The following is a 14908-nucleotide window of genomic DNA, read 5'->3' on the forward strand; positions in this document are numbered from 1 at the left end:
GTTGTTAACTTGAGATCTTTCTAGCTTTTTGATGTGGGCATTTAGTGATATAAATTTTCCTCTTAACACTGCTTTAGCTGCATTTCAGAGATTCTGATACGTTGTCTCTTTGTTCTCATTAGTTTCAAAGAACTTCTTGATTTCTGCTTTAATTTCATTATTTACCTGAGTCATTCAGGGACAGGTGGTTATTTTCCTTGTAGTTGTGTGATTTTGACTGAATTTCTTTCTTTCTTTCTTTCTTTTTTTTTAAATGTGTTTATCAGAATGACTTTATTTCAGTACACTGAGCCCCATCAGGCAGTGTGGTTTGTGCAAGGCTGTGCGAGGGACAGGCTTGGGCTAAGAGAAGGGAGGTGAGTTGTTAAGTGCACTGCAGTCTGTGGGGTGCTACATCGCTTTCACACACACCTGCTGCTTTGGCCCATACCTGGCAGGGGCCTTTGGTCATAGGACAGCATGGGGGAGACTACTGCATGGAGTCTGGGATTGGGGTGGGTCATGGTGTCACAGGTGAGGGTGCCGGTGAAGACAGGCTGGCCCCAGCTTTGCACCACCTGGGCTAAAGGCCTTTGGACTACTCCTAGGAGTCAGGCCTGGTTCCATTAGCTCCTGGCACTCTGGTCTGGCCCTCTCCCTCCTTAACCAAGCAGGTCCAAGGTCAAGAGTGGCCCAAGATCAGCCAAGAGGGGGCCATCCCACCTCTACAGCTTAGTTGCCTGGTCAGCTATAGTGGCAAAAGGCAACATGGTTAATTGCAGCTTTCTCCAGTCCTAAGGACACTGGCTCTCCAACACCCCTTTCTTGTTTAGGGGCCTCTGCCAAAGAAAAATTCTACCTCCTGTTTCAGAAAATCTAACCAGCAACCAGCCTGTTGATTCTATGGCAGTGAGCAAGAGAAAGAGGGAGAAAGAGGCTGGTGGGAGTGTCTTTGAGTATAGCTTCCAATTTCAAATGGTCCTGCAACCTGTGGACACTGTCCGCTTACCATCAGCAGGGAGAGGCGGGGCCCTGGAGGCTAGGCTAAGCTTAGGTGCTGTAAACTTTAGTGTGGCAGGGCAGGAGGCAGTGAGCTCCCTCTCTCCATCCCCTTACTGAACAAACACTTCAATAAATAAAACTGTTTGAAGATGGCATTGCAACAAGAACGGATGGAAAGCAAGGACCTGGAATCAGCAGGCACCTTAAACTCTCCCAAGGCCCCTGGAAGGGGAATGGGCTGGGAACATTATCTCTGCAGCCATTCAGGGGGAGTACTACTCCTGCCCTCCTCCAGTGGCTGGTGTGGTCCTGTTCCCTGGTGAACATGAGGGCTTCCTGCTCTCTCCTGACTTTCCAGTCTCTGTATTAGCTCTTGGGATGCTTTTCTAGCCTCCCAAACCAAAATGGCAACAAAACCAGACAGAGCTCAACCCCAGCCCCAGTCCTCAGTGCCCAGTCAGGGGGCATTGATAGCGGAGTGACCAGCAAGGGGAGGCAGCAGCTGCCTGGGGCCTCAGGGCACCCTGGTGGGTGGGAGTGAGGGTGGGGCCAGTCCAGCCTAGGATGGGCAGCAGCAAGGTCTCCCAGGGGGTGGTTTATCTCCCTCTGTCTCCCCGTGGTAGTAAACGGAGTTCCCTGCAGCCAGTCAGAGGCCCACCTGAGGAGGGAGTGCGGCCTCTGCCAGTGTTCTTCCCTGTCAGGAGCCAGTTAATGGTCACCCCCAGGCCTCAGGCCGTCACCATCGTGGGTAGTTCCTCATCCTTTCTGGGCCTGGGGTCCCTGGGCCACATGGCACTTGCATGTGCTCACACACTTGTATACACACATGCACTCACACACACAGGCAATTCCTCACAAACACTCTGACTCAAGAAAGCGAGTTTTAAAGTGGAGTTAACTTCAGAGAGAGGTGAAGATGATATCCCAACATTAGAAGGTTTTCCTGTGGATAGATCAGGCACTGTCTTCCTCATATTCCTTCTTGGAGACCCACGTCTTCTTAAAGGTGTCCATGGAGGCAAGGATAGAGCCCCCAATCCACGTGGAATACAGTCTCTCCTGAGGTGCAAATATCCTGATCTTCACTTCACTCAGTAGCCTGTCACCAAAACCTTTGAACAAGGTAGAGCCTCCCAAGAGGACGATGTTGGAGAAAAGCGTGAACTGCAGGTCCATGTCTGACTTCTGGATGGCGAACACCAGGACCTTGTGGATGCCTTCACTCTCCTCCCTGATCAAGTCTGGCCTGAAGAGCAGCTCAGGGGCCCGGAATTGGGAAGGACCAATCTCAATGGTGCTGCCATCAGGCAGGTAGTACTGAGCCTTCTCTGTCTCTAGTGTCTCTTCCTTCTGGGGGTTTATGGATAGGTAGGAGGGTCTTTCTTTTATGGCCTTGACAATCTCAAACTCAAAGGATGAGTGGAAATCTCAAACGATGAGTGGAAATCATAGCCCTCCTTATGCAGGTAGAGGTGCAGGAAGCGAGAGATGTTCCGGCTTGCGATGTCAATTCGCATGATGGAGTGGGGCATGGCAAAGCCCTGATAGATGGGCACAGCATGGGTGATGCCATCCCCAGAATCCAGCACCACCCCCGTGGTCCTGCCTGTGGCATAAAGGCTGAGCACAGCTTACATGGAAATGAAAATAGCAGGCACATTGAAGCTCTTGAAGAAAACGTTGGCAGCTCATTCCTGGTGTCTTTGTGGGTTTAAAGGTGCCTCAGTGAGGAGCACGAGATGCTCCTCTGAGAAAGTCTGCAGCTGGTCCTTAGAATAGACATATTGCCAGATGTGTTCCATGTCATTCCAGTCCTTGACAATGCCATGCTCCGTGAGATAGCAGATCGAGAGCAGCCCTTGGTGCTCCTTGGCTTTGAAGCCAATGAAGATGTCACCTTCCAGGGCTCCTGCCATGATACGAATATGCATGGGTAGGCCCACATACTTTGGAAAGCAGTATTTGTGGATCTGATCACCAGCAAAACCAGCTTTAATCACACCAGATTCATTGTCGATCATGACAGGCTGGTTGGTGATTGTATCGTAAGACTCCACGGCAGAGGAATCTCTCCTGGGGAAGGAACTACCAGTTGGGTCTGCCGCTAGTGCCATTCATGAATTTCTTAATCTTGAGTTCTAATTTGATTGCATTTTGGTCTGTTATAATTTCAGTTCTTTTTCATTTGCTGAGGAATATTTTATTTCCGATTACTTGATCAATTTTAGAGTAAGTGCCATGTGGTGATGAGTAGAATGCATATTTTGTTGTTTTTGGGTGGAGAGTTCTGTAGATATCTATTAGGTTCACTTGATCCAGAGCTGAGTTCAGGTCCTGAATATCTTTATCAATCTTCTGTGTGGATGACCTGCCTAATATTGTCAGTGGGGTATTAAAGTCTCCCACTATTATTGTATGGGAGTCCAAGTCACTTTGAAAATCATAAGAACTTGCTGTATGAATCTGGGTTGCCGAGACCAGCTTGGTCATGGAGACCCTAACCCAGCGGCGCTAGAGGAATTAAAGACACACACACAGAAATATAGTGTGTGGAGTGGGAAATCAGGGGTCTCACAGCTTTCAGAGCTGAGAGCGTTGAACAGAGATTTACCCACATATTTATTGACAGCAAGCCAGTGATAAGCATTGTTTCTATAGATTATAGATTTACTAAAAGTATTCCTTACGGGAAATAAAGGGATGGGCCGAAATAAAGGGGAGGTTCTGGCTAGTTATCTGCAACAGGAACATGTCCTTAAGGCACAGATCGCTCATGCTATTGTTTGTGGTTCAGGAACGCCTTTAAGCAGTTTTCTGCCCTGGGTGGGCCAGGTGTTCCTTGCCCTCATTCTGGTAAACCCACAACCTTCACCATGTGCATCATGGCCATCATGAACATGTCACAGTGCTGCAGAGATTTTGTTTATGGCCAGTTTTGGGGCCAGTTTATGGCCAGATTTGGGGGTCTCTTCCCAACATGGGTGCTCTTTTTTTGGGTGCATATGTATTTAGGATAGCTCTTCTTGTTGAATTGAACCTTTTACCATTGTGTAATGCCCTTCTTTGTCTTTTTTTTATCTTTATTGGCTTAAAGTCTGTTTTGTCAGAAGCTAGAATTGCAACCCCTGCTTTTTTCTGTTTTCCATTTGCTTGGTAAATTTTCCTCCATCCCTTTATTTTGAACCTATGTGGTCTTTGCAAATGACGTGGATCTCTTGAAGACAGCATACCGATGGATCTTGACTCTTTATCCAGCTTGCCATTCTGTGTCTTTTTAATGGGGGCATTTAACCCACTTACATTTAAGGTTAGTATTGTTTTGTGTGAGTTTGATCCTATCATCATTATTCTAGCTGGTTATTTTGCAGATTTGTTTATGTGGTTGCTTCATAGTGTCACTGGTCTGTGTACTTCAGTGTGTTTTTATAGTGGGTGGTATCAATTTCTCCTTTCCATATTTAGTCCTTCCTTCAGGAGCTCTTGCAGGGCAGGCCTGGTGGTGACAAATTCCCTAAGCATTTGCTTGGTCTGAAAAGGATCTTATTTCTCTTTCACGTATGAAGCTTAGTTTGGCCGGATATGAAATTCTGGGTTGGAAATTTCTTTTCTTTAAGAATGATGAATATTGGTCCCCAGTCTCTGCTGGCTTATAGGGTTTGGGTTTCCACTGAGAGGTATGCTGTTAGTCTGATGAGCTTCCTTTTGTAGGTGAGCTGGCCTTTCTCTCTGGCTGCCTTTAACTTTTTTTTTTTTCATTTTGACCTTGAAGAATCATGATTATGTGTGTTGGGGTTGATCTTCTCATGGAGTACCTTACTGGGGTTCTCTGGATTTCCTGAATTTGAATGTTGGCTTGTCTTGCTAGGTTGGGGGAATTCTTCTGTATGATATTCTAAAGTATGTTTTTCAACGTGGTTCCATTTTTCCTGTCTTTTTTAGGTACCCCAATAAGTCATAGGTTTGGTCTCTATACATAATCCCATATTTCTCTAAGGTTTTGTTCATTCATTTTCATTCTTTTTTCCCTATTCTTGTCTGCCTGTCTTAATTCAGAAACATAATCTTCAAGCTCTGAGATTCTTTCCTCTGCCTTGTCTATTCTGCTATTGATACTTGTGATTGCATTATAAAGTTCTTGTGTTTTTCAGCTCCATCAGGTCAGTTATGTTCCTCTCTTAATTGGCTGTTCTGGCTATCAGCTCCTGTATTGGTTTATCATGATTCTTAGCTTCTTTGCAGTGGGTTTCAACATACTCCTTTAACTCAACAAAGTTTTTTATTACCCACTTTCTGAAGCCTCCTTCTGTAAGTTCAGCCATCTCAGCATCATCCCACTTCTGTGCCCTTGCTGGAGTGGTGTTGTGGTCATTTGGAGCAGAAGAGGCACTCTGGCTTTTTGAGTTTTCAGCGTTTTGTGTCAATTATTTCTCATCTTTGTGGGCTTATTTGCCTTTGATCTTTGAGGTTGCTGACCTTTAAATAGGATTTTTGTTGGGTTTTTATTGTTGATGTTGTTGTTGTTGTTTTCTGTTTGTTTTTCTTTTAACAGTCAGGACACACTCTACTGTAGTGTTGCTGTGGTTTGCTGTACCCCAGACCCTAATTGCCTCAGTTTTTCCCATACCTGGAAGTATCACCAGTGAAGGCTGCAAAACAGCAAATATGGCAGCCAGCTCCTTCCTCTGGAAGCTCTGTCCCAGGAGAGTACTGATTTGTTGCCAGCCCAAACGCACTTTGTAGGAGGTGGCTGGAAACCCCTTTTGGGAGGTCTCACCCAGTCAGGTGGAATGGGATTACAGACCCACTTAAAGAAGCAGTCTGGCTGCTTTTTGGTAGAGCACATATGATGCATTAGGAGGGGACTCTTTCTTCTGGACCATTTGTATTCTCCAAAGCCAGCAGGCTAGAATGGCTAAGTCTACTGAACCCCAGAGATAGCAGCCACCCCTGCCCCGGTAACTTGGAACTGCCTCAGAAAGATTCCAGACTGCTTTGGTTGGCTGGCTGGAATTCCAAGCGAGTGGGTCTTAACTTGTGAGTTGCCATGGAAGTGGGGGCCATGGAAGTGGGGCCCACGGAACAATGCTGCTTGGCTCCCTGGATTCAGCTCCCTTTCTAGGGATATATACAGATGGATATCCCCCCTTGCTGGGGATCTTGGGGCCAGAGTATATAAAATTCCTGGGTCACTGTATGTGCCTGAGCAGCTGCTCTGCCGTGACACCACACAGTTCTGTGTATTGGACCCAAGGTCCTGGTGGCATGAACTCAGGAGATCTCCTGATCTGTGGGTTGCAGAGATCCGTGGGAGAAACATGGTTTTCTGGGCAGGGTTGCATGGTCACTCACCACTTCTCTTGGTTGGGGATGGGGGTTCCTTTGGCTGCATGCCACTCCAAGGTTGGCTCTTGTTCCCCTTGTTCCCCGGCTTTTCTACATTCTCATGGGTCAAGGTGTTTGCCTTGTCAGTCTCAATGTGAGAACCTGGATATTTCAGTTTAAAGTGCTGAATTCACTTGCCCTTCTTCATTCCTCTCAGTGAGTGCCATAGACCACAGCTGCTTCTAATTGGCCATCTTGGATCAACGTTGTTATTCCCTTTTTCACTGCTTATTTCATTTCACTCACATCTATAAGCAAAAAAAAAAAAAAAAAGACTCAAACGGCATAAAAAAGTAACTTTTGTAGGTTATTGTTTAGTAAAGCATTTGAATTAAAAAAATCTCATCATGAGCTATAGCTCATATTTGGTCATTTTTTGTACTTCTCATTTGGGTATCTAAGACTTAATGCTGAATTGAGGCATCTGTGGAATAAATAAAACTCTGGACCTGTCTGGACAAGCCAAGCTCAAAGCAGGAGTGTGCTGTGGTGGGAATAGGCCAACTGTGGAATCCTAAACTGCCTTCATATTGTTGCTGTACCATTGAGCAGCTATGTGGACTTGGTACACATAGCTTGAGAAGCTATGTAGAACTTCTCTTTCTTTAAGTGGAGTGAGGGTTGTTATGAGGCTTAAATGAGGTAATGTTTGTAAACTGCTTAACATGGTTGGCACACAGTAAACTTTAGGTACTATTATCAGTTTTGTCTCTGAGGCTAGTTCCTAGGTTTATGGAGTTGTAGAGCTGGAGAAGCATTTTAAAGTCCAGCGTTCTTCCTTATTTTAGAGAGAGGAAACTGATGCCCAGAGACACTGAAGGTTTCTGAGGCTTGGTTATCATGTCTATGTGTTTTACAGCTTGGCTATGAGGATCATCTGAGCTAATAGGTGGAAAAGCATTCATATGTCAGTTTTTTAGTATTGTTCATACAGTGGCTAATTGCCTTGCCTGCTCAACGACTGAATGATTTTATAAAATAGCTTTCTGGTTCTGATAATAGAAAAATCAATATATTTTCTTTTTTTTCTTAATTTAGATGTATCCAGTTAAAGCAGGCAATAGATGAAAATAAAAATGCTCTTCAAAAATTAAGCAAAGTAAGTATTGAGGTTAATCACATTATTAAAACATCTCTTCCTATACAAGTATTTTTATTAAGTGGAAGTTAATTCAAGTTGGTAAGTTCCTGGGTTTACGTTAGTGATATAGTCTAACTGCAGCCAGTGCTGGCTTGCCAAACAGGCTTGCTAAGTCTGTGCTTGGGAGCAAAGCAAAATCCAGGGCTCCAACTACCGAAAAATGTTCAGCTTTGATGAACTCACCTGCTATTAAGGATTCAGACAATCCTGGAAGGAGCTATTTTTATTTTTGCATTTTGTGAGTTGTTTTACAGTTTAGAATTATTTTTATTTTAATTTCTTTGTGGGGAAATAATGCATAATCTGGCCCTGAGGGTAAGTGGTAAAGAAGCTTCTTGTATCAAATGGCAGCTCTGATATCAATGTCTCTGCAGAAACAAGAGGAACAGGAATTTAACCTTGACAGTCCCTTCAGGATTTTTTTTTTTTTTTCCACATGAGCCTTGGCTACAGCTAGATGTCCAGGTCCAGAGACTCATGGAGTCTTTAAAGTGGAAGGTACCTGAAAGTCAGCTCTCCAGCTGTATATTACTCCCCTTTACTGCATCTGAGATATGTGGTCACTGAAGAGCTCATCCAAATTTCTCCAGTGACACAAAACTTTTCAACTTAGACTGTTTGAAAACCTAATTATTCCTGTTTCACAGGTGAGGAAATTGAAGCTCTCAGTGGTGAAGCATCCATGCCTCTTCTGTCAATAAGTGGCAGAACTTGGGATTGGTGCCTGTCTCATTGACTTTAAAGCCAATCTTCTGTCAGAACATATCTCTTACTGACTATGGAAGGTCTATAATACTTAGCAAGAAAATAAAAGAGAAACCTAAAACAAGTGGTATAATTTTATTTTTTCATTTGGTTTGCATTCCAACACAATTGCCTGTTTCTTTTAAATCTAATTTATTTCCCTAAGATAGGTGTAATGTCACACTGATATTTACTTTGTTATATAGCACTTATTGGAATTTTTTGTTGTTCTTTTGAAATTAGGAAACTGAAATTAATTTTTTAGTGAAATAGACCTATATTCTCTCATAGGCTGATGAATCTGCACCTGTTGCAAACTACAATCAGAGAAAAGAAGAGGAGCATACTCTTTTGGACAAGCTTACCCAACAACTGCAGGGTCTTGCTGTGACAATAAGCAGAGAAAATATAACTGAGTATGCTTCCTTTCTACCTTTCTTTTTTAAAGATATATCACCAATAGCTTTAATGTTTAACTCAAAGACATATAGCAGTATAGATATAAACAAATGACACTAACAATAGAATCAGTCAACATTTATTTATTGTGTATAATAGAAGGTGTTAGATCCCATGAGAGATGGAAAGAAGTGTAAGTCATAGTCTCTGCCCTCAGGCAATTTATAATTTAGTTGAAACAAAACAGAGATCTGAAAAGCTAAATGAACAAATGTTAGAAAATAAAGATGATATATTTAATGTCAATGTTGATGTGTAAAAGGGAAATGATTTGGAATGTCTACTTGCATTGTTCTCCCTTTCATAAACATTCTTTAAAAATTTGAAGCAAAGACTGAGTGTGGTGACTCATACCTGTAATCCCAGCATTTTGGAAGGCTGAGGCAGGAGGATCACTTGAGGCCAGGAGTTCAAGACCAGCCTGGGCAATACAGTGGACCCCATCTCTACAAAAAAACCCAAACTAGTCAGGCTTGGTGGCACGTACCTATAGTCCTAGCTACTTGGGAGGCTGAGGCAAGGAGGATTGCTTGAGCCCAGAAGTTCCAGGCTGCAGTGAGCTATAATCACCTCAGTGCACAGCCTGGGCAACGGAGTGAGACACTGTCTCTATTAAAAAAAAAAAAATTGAAGTAGGGACATGCATTGTTTGTCTGCCAGAGTGTATGTTAATAATAGCTTCTGAAAGTTGTAAAGAAGACTTACATATACAAGTTGAGTATTCCTTATCTGAAATGCTTGGGATCAGAAGTATCTTCAGTTTTGGATTGTTTTGGATTTTGGAATATTTGCATTGTACTTACTTGTTGAGCATCCCTAATCTGGAAATCTACATTTTGAAAGACTCCAATGAGCATTTCCTTGGAGTGTTATTTTGATGCTCCAAAAGTTTCAGATTTAGGAGTATTTTGGATTTTGGATTTTCTGATTAGGGATACCCAACCTGTACGAACAAACCCAATTTGTGGGAAGCAAAAGAAAAAAATCAGTTATTCAGACTATTTCAGTGTTGTTCTCCAACCTTTATACTGTATCCTGGGAAAAAATGCTGAAGGTGGTAGATGCAAGGATCTAGAATTTCCACCGATTCTTAGTACTGAGAATGGCAGAGTAGTTGGTATTGGACTTACCTTCCCACCATAAATGACTATAAAGTCTGGACAAAATATACAAAGCATCTGTTTGAAGCCATTGAGCATCTACCAAGCAGGGTTGATATTCTTGATATAGGGAGACACATGAAGCAAATCCTACGTTCACCTAGACCTTTTCCCTGGGAATAATTTATGAGCTGTGGTGGAGGAAGGTAGATTCCAAGCAGGGAATAGTAGTCTTACTCGACTGAGGAGACAGAGATCACACTTTGGAGCTGCTCAGTTCACTGAGAGTTGTGGAGCAAGGTGCCATAGAGAGAAGGGAGCTGCACAGAAACAACTCCAGCAATCTGAAAGGTCTCCTGGGCTGTATAGGGCATGATGCCTGCAAGGCCTGGCAGAAAGTACCTGCTGGGAGACTGAGAGCTTAATGGATTCTGGTAATCATATAGTCCTGGAAAAACACTGGAGTTTGTACCTAGTTCTAGGAAAGAGACTTGGGAAATGTTTCAGGCATTTAGTAGAGGACACAGAAGGCCCAGGCCCTGGGAGTAAAGAAAACACCCTGAGAGTAACAACCATGATCTAGGAATAAAGACAAAGCTGAAGTAGGTCTTCTCTAAAAGAGCCTAAAAGCAGACCTTATCAGGAACAAGATAATTTAACTGTGTAACATTAAAATAATTTAAAATTTCTTAGAGGAATATAACATAATCCAAAGTCTGTAAGTGAGTCGTGTAATGTGTCCATCACAGCAACCAGTATAAAAAAAATCAGAAATGCAAAAAAGCAGGGGAAAATACATGATCAATAAGTGACAAGATGGTCACTAAAAACAGACCCAGATATGATCCAGATATAGAGTTAGCTGACAAGGACTTCTAAATAAAATGATTAATACAGTAAAGAAAATAGAAGAAAAGATGAATGAAATGGGAAATGGGTGTATTTAATTCAAATATAGAAAAATCAAATGAACATTCTATAACTAAAAAATACAATATTTGATAAAGTAATGACTGAGAACTTCCAAAATCTGATTCAACGTATAGACTCAAAAATCTGGGAAATATATTAAAATCAAGAGAATAAATAATCAGTAGCTCGGAGATGTGAGAATTAGCAAATAACCATAAAACAACAATTTTTAATATGTTAAATAATTTATAGGAAAAGATTGATAAGATGAATAGAGCGAAATCTTAAGCAGAGAAATGGGAACTAATAAAGACCAAAATGAAAATTCTGGAACTAAAAAAATACAATATGTGAAATAAAATTGCTGAGTGGTTTAATAGAAGATTGGATACAACAGAAGAAGGGATCAGTGAACCCAAAGACAGCTTAAAAGTTTTTCAAATTGATACACAAAAATAAAAAAATGCAAAGAACAAAACAGAATGTAAGAGAGAGGTGGGACACTGTTAAAAGTTGTAACAGATTTGTAATTGAAGTCTCAGAATAAGAGGGAGAATGAAGCACAAGAAATATTTAAAGAGATAGTGACTGAAAACATTTAAAAATTATGATCTAAGAGAGATATCAATCCACTGATCCAAGAATCTCAGGGAACCCCAAACAGAATCAATATAAAGAAACCCACACACAGGTACCTCAAACTACCGAAAACCAAAGATAAATAGGAAATCTTAAAAGCTGCCAAGGGAAAAAAGGAAACATGTAGAGACAAATGACAGAATTACAGTTGACATCTTATGAGAAAAAATACAGGTCAGAAGACAATGCAGTAACAGTAACATCTTGAAAACGTTGAAAGAAGAAACCATCAACTCAGAATTCTGTATCCAGCAAAAGTATAAAAAATTAAAGTGAAATAAAGACATTTTCAGGCAAACAAAAGCTGAGAAAATTTGTCAACTGATCTGCAGTATAAGAAATGTTAAAGGAAGTTCTTCAGGCTAGCAGACAATGATCCCACATTGAAATTTGGATCTTCAAAAAGGATTGAAGAAGATGGGTACGTGGGTACATATAAAAGCCTATTTTTTCTTTTCTATGTGCCTTTGAAAGACACTCAATTATGTAAAGCAAAAGATATATTTGGGGATTTATAATATCCAGTTGATTCTCATTATTTACAGTAGTTATGTTCTATAAAGTTGCCAGGAACACTCGATTAGTAAATGCTAAACCATTGCTCCTGGGGAAATGCAGACTTAAGACTCCTGTGAGCCTCTGGTCACAATGTTTTTGTCAACTGAGTAACATACAACCTTGTGTTACTGTTTAAAGACACCTTATTTCATATATTTTATTGATTCATTAACATTGAATTCACACCAACAGCACTATCACTGATGCATGAACAAGTCTTATCTAACACACTTATTTTCTCCAGAGGTACATTATAGCCTTCTTGTGCTTAGGAATACCACATGGCTCTTCAGCGCTATGTTTGGGAGCCATTTTAAACAACAAAATCACCAAAAAAAAAAAAAAAAAAAAAAGCACAAAAATGCAAAAACTGTGGCACTAAATAGACTGCAAAAAAGGGACACTTTCCTGTATGAGAGCTGAAAAAAAAAGGCAGGTGTCACCATATTCAACTTCAGTTGGGAATGTGTATGCCAGACAACTCAAATTTTTTGCTGCTTTGTGTATGTCCACAAATGACCACAAAAGCACTGTGAGTATTAATTAGGAGGTTACAAATAAAGTTTAGTGAGCCAATGAATTCATAAATACAGAATCTGCATGTTACAAGGACTGACTATATGTAGAAGGAAAATGTGACAGTAGCACAGCATAGCACAAAGGCTGGCAGGTAAATGGAATTATTTATCTTAAAGTTATTTTATCTTTGGTGAAATGTGATATTTAAATTAGACTATGATAAGTTAGGGATGCATATTGTAATACCTAAAACAATCACTAACAAAATAATACAAAGAAGTGTAGCTTGTGAAACAACACAATAAAATGGAATACTAAACGTGATTTGATTAACCCAAAAAAGGCAAGAAAGGAGAAATAAACAGATGAGACAAATAGAAACCAAATAGTAATGTGGTTTCAATGCAGCCATTTGAATAGTTACATTAAATGTAAATGGAGTAACACTCCAATTACAACAAAGATTGTCAGATTGAATTTTTTTAACCCAAATATATACTATTTAGAAGAGATAGACTTTAGTATGCAGTTATAGAGAGAGTGAAAGTAAAGAACTGGAAAAAGGTATTCCATGTTCTACAACAAAGATATTATTTGTTTTATAACCAAAACAAAGGTGATACGGTTACAATAATATCAGATATTTAAGGCTAAAAGTAATTTACTATTTAAGAAAGGACATTTCATAATGATAAAAGAAAGGGTCGATTCAGTAGGAAAAAAAATCTTCCTAAATGAGTATGCATTTAATAATATGGGTTCAAATGTAAAAGCAAAAGTTGCCAGAACTAAAACAGAGCTAGATAATTCACAATCCTTAGCCACCTTGATCTAATTACATGTATAGTCAAGCCTTTCTTAGTGATAGGGATATGTTCTGAGAAATGAGTCATTAAGTGATTTCATCATTGTACAAACATCATAGAATGTACTTGCACAAACCTAGAAGGTGTAGGTTACCATACACTTGGGTTATATAGTTATAGTATAGCATGTTGCTCCTAGGCTACAAACCTGTACAGCATGTTACTGTGCTTAATACTGTACACAATTGTAACACAATGGTGTATTTGTGTATCTAAACATATCCAAAAATAGGAAATGTACAGTAAAAATATGGTATTATATGTATGGGACCATCATTGTATATGTGGCCCATTGTTGACTGAAACATTGTTGTGCAGCACGTGACTATATATGTGTAGAACACAGCACCTAAGTATGTATTATGTAAATACATATTCTTTTCAGTGCATCTGTAACATTAACCAAAATGAACCATATTGGACCATAAAGTAATTGTCACCAAATTTCAAAAGTTTGAAATTATGTAGAATATATATATATTTTCTTTGATGACTTGGAATGACATTAAAACCCAATGACAGAAAAATAATTAGAAATCACTGCATGTGGCCAGGTGCGGTGGCTCACGCCTGTGCTGAGGCGGGCGAATCATGAGGTCAAGAGATAGAGACCATCTGGCCAACATGGTGAAACCCCATCTCTACTAAAAATACAAAAATGAGCTGGGCATGGTGGTGCACACCTGTAGTCCCAGCTACTCGGGAGTCGGAGGCAGGAGAATCGCTTGAACCCGGGAGGCGGAGATTGCAGTGAGCCAAGATCATACCACTGCACTCCAGCCTGGTGACAGAATGAGACACCGTCTCAAAAAAAAAAAAAGAAAAAGAAAAAAAAGAAATTACTACATGTTTGCAAATTGTCACACACTTCTATATAAACTGTGAGTCAAAGAAAATATAACAGTGGCAATTAGAAAATATTTGGAATGATAATAAAATGACTGGGTTGCAACCAGCATAGTGCTTAAAGGGAAAATTTCTATCTTTTGTTTGTTTGTTTTGGAGACAGGGTCTCCGTTACCCAGACTGGAGTATAGTGGTGCAATCTTGGCTCACTGCAACGTCCACCTCCCAGGCTCTAGTGATCCTCTCCACCTCCGCCTCCCTGAGTAGCTGAGACTACAGGCGTGTGCCACTACGCTTGGCAAATTTTTTAAATTTTTTGTAGAGGCAGGGTCTCACTATATTGCTCAGGCTGGTCTTGAACTCATGGGCTCATGCAATCCTCCCACCTCAGCCTCCCAAAGTTCTGGGATTACAAGTGTGAGCCGCCACACCTGGCCAGAAATTTATATCTTTAAATGTATAGTTTGAAAAAAAAGTTGAAAATCAATTACTAAAACATCCAACTTTAGGGGCCAGGAAAAGGACAACAAACCCAAGGAGAGCAGGAAGGAAATAATAAAAATAAAAGCAGAAAACAGCGAACAATAAACAGACATACAGTAGGCAATATCAACAAAGCCAAACTGGTTTTTGGAAAATTAATTAAATGGATAAGCTGCTAGCATTACTGATCAAGAAAAGAGAGAGAGAAAAAAAATCAATACAGATTCCACAAGCATTAAAAAGATACTATGAAAAGACTATGAACAACTTATGTGAAT

The 14908-nt window shown here is 40.6% G+C and overlaps 1 protein-coding gene and 1 pseudogene across 8 annotated transcripts in view; one reads left to right on the top strand and one right to left on the bottom strand.

The window, feature by feature from the left end:
- The window catches only part of NPHP1 (nephrocystin 1), an 81604-nt gene that overhangs the window by 18101 nt on the left and 48595 nt on the right, over positions 1-14908 (top strand). For all 8 annotated transcript variants that reach the window (XM_055107426.1, XM_008951906.4, XM_003804309.5 and 5 more), the window contains exons 3-4: positions 7402-7462; positions 8540-8664. In XM_055107426.1, the coding sequence (XP_054963401.1) occupies positions 7402-7462; positions 8540-8664 (186 nt within the window). The remainder of the gene's footprint in view (positions 1-7401; positions 7463-8539; positions 8665-14908) is intronic.
- Positions 1912-7344, bottom strand: LOC103782928 (alpha-centractin-like; annotated as a pseudogene).

This window comes from Pan paniscus, chromosome 12, assembly GCF_029289425.2.
Source record: "Pan paniscus chromosome 12, NHGRI_mPanPan1-v2.0_pri, whole genome shotgun sequence".
Lineage (NCBI taxonomy): Eukaryota > Metazoa > Chordata > Mammalia > Primates > Hominidae > Pan > Pan paniscus.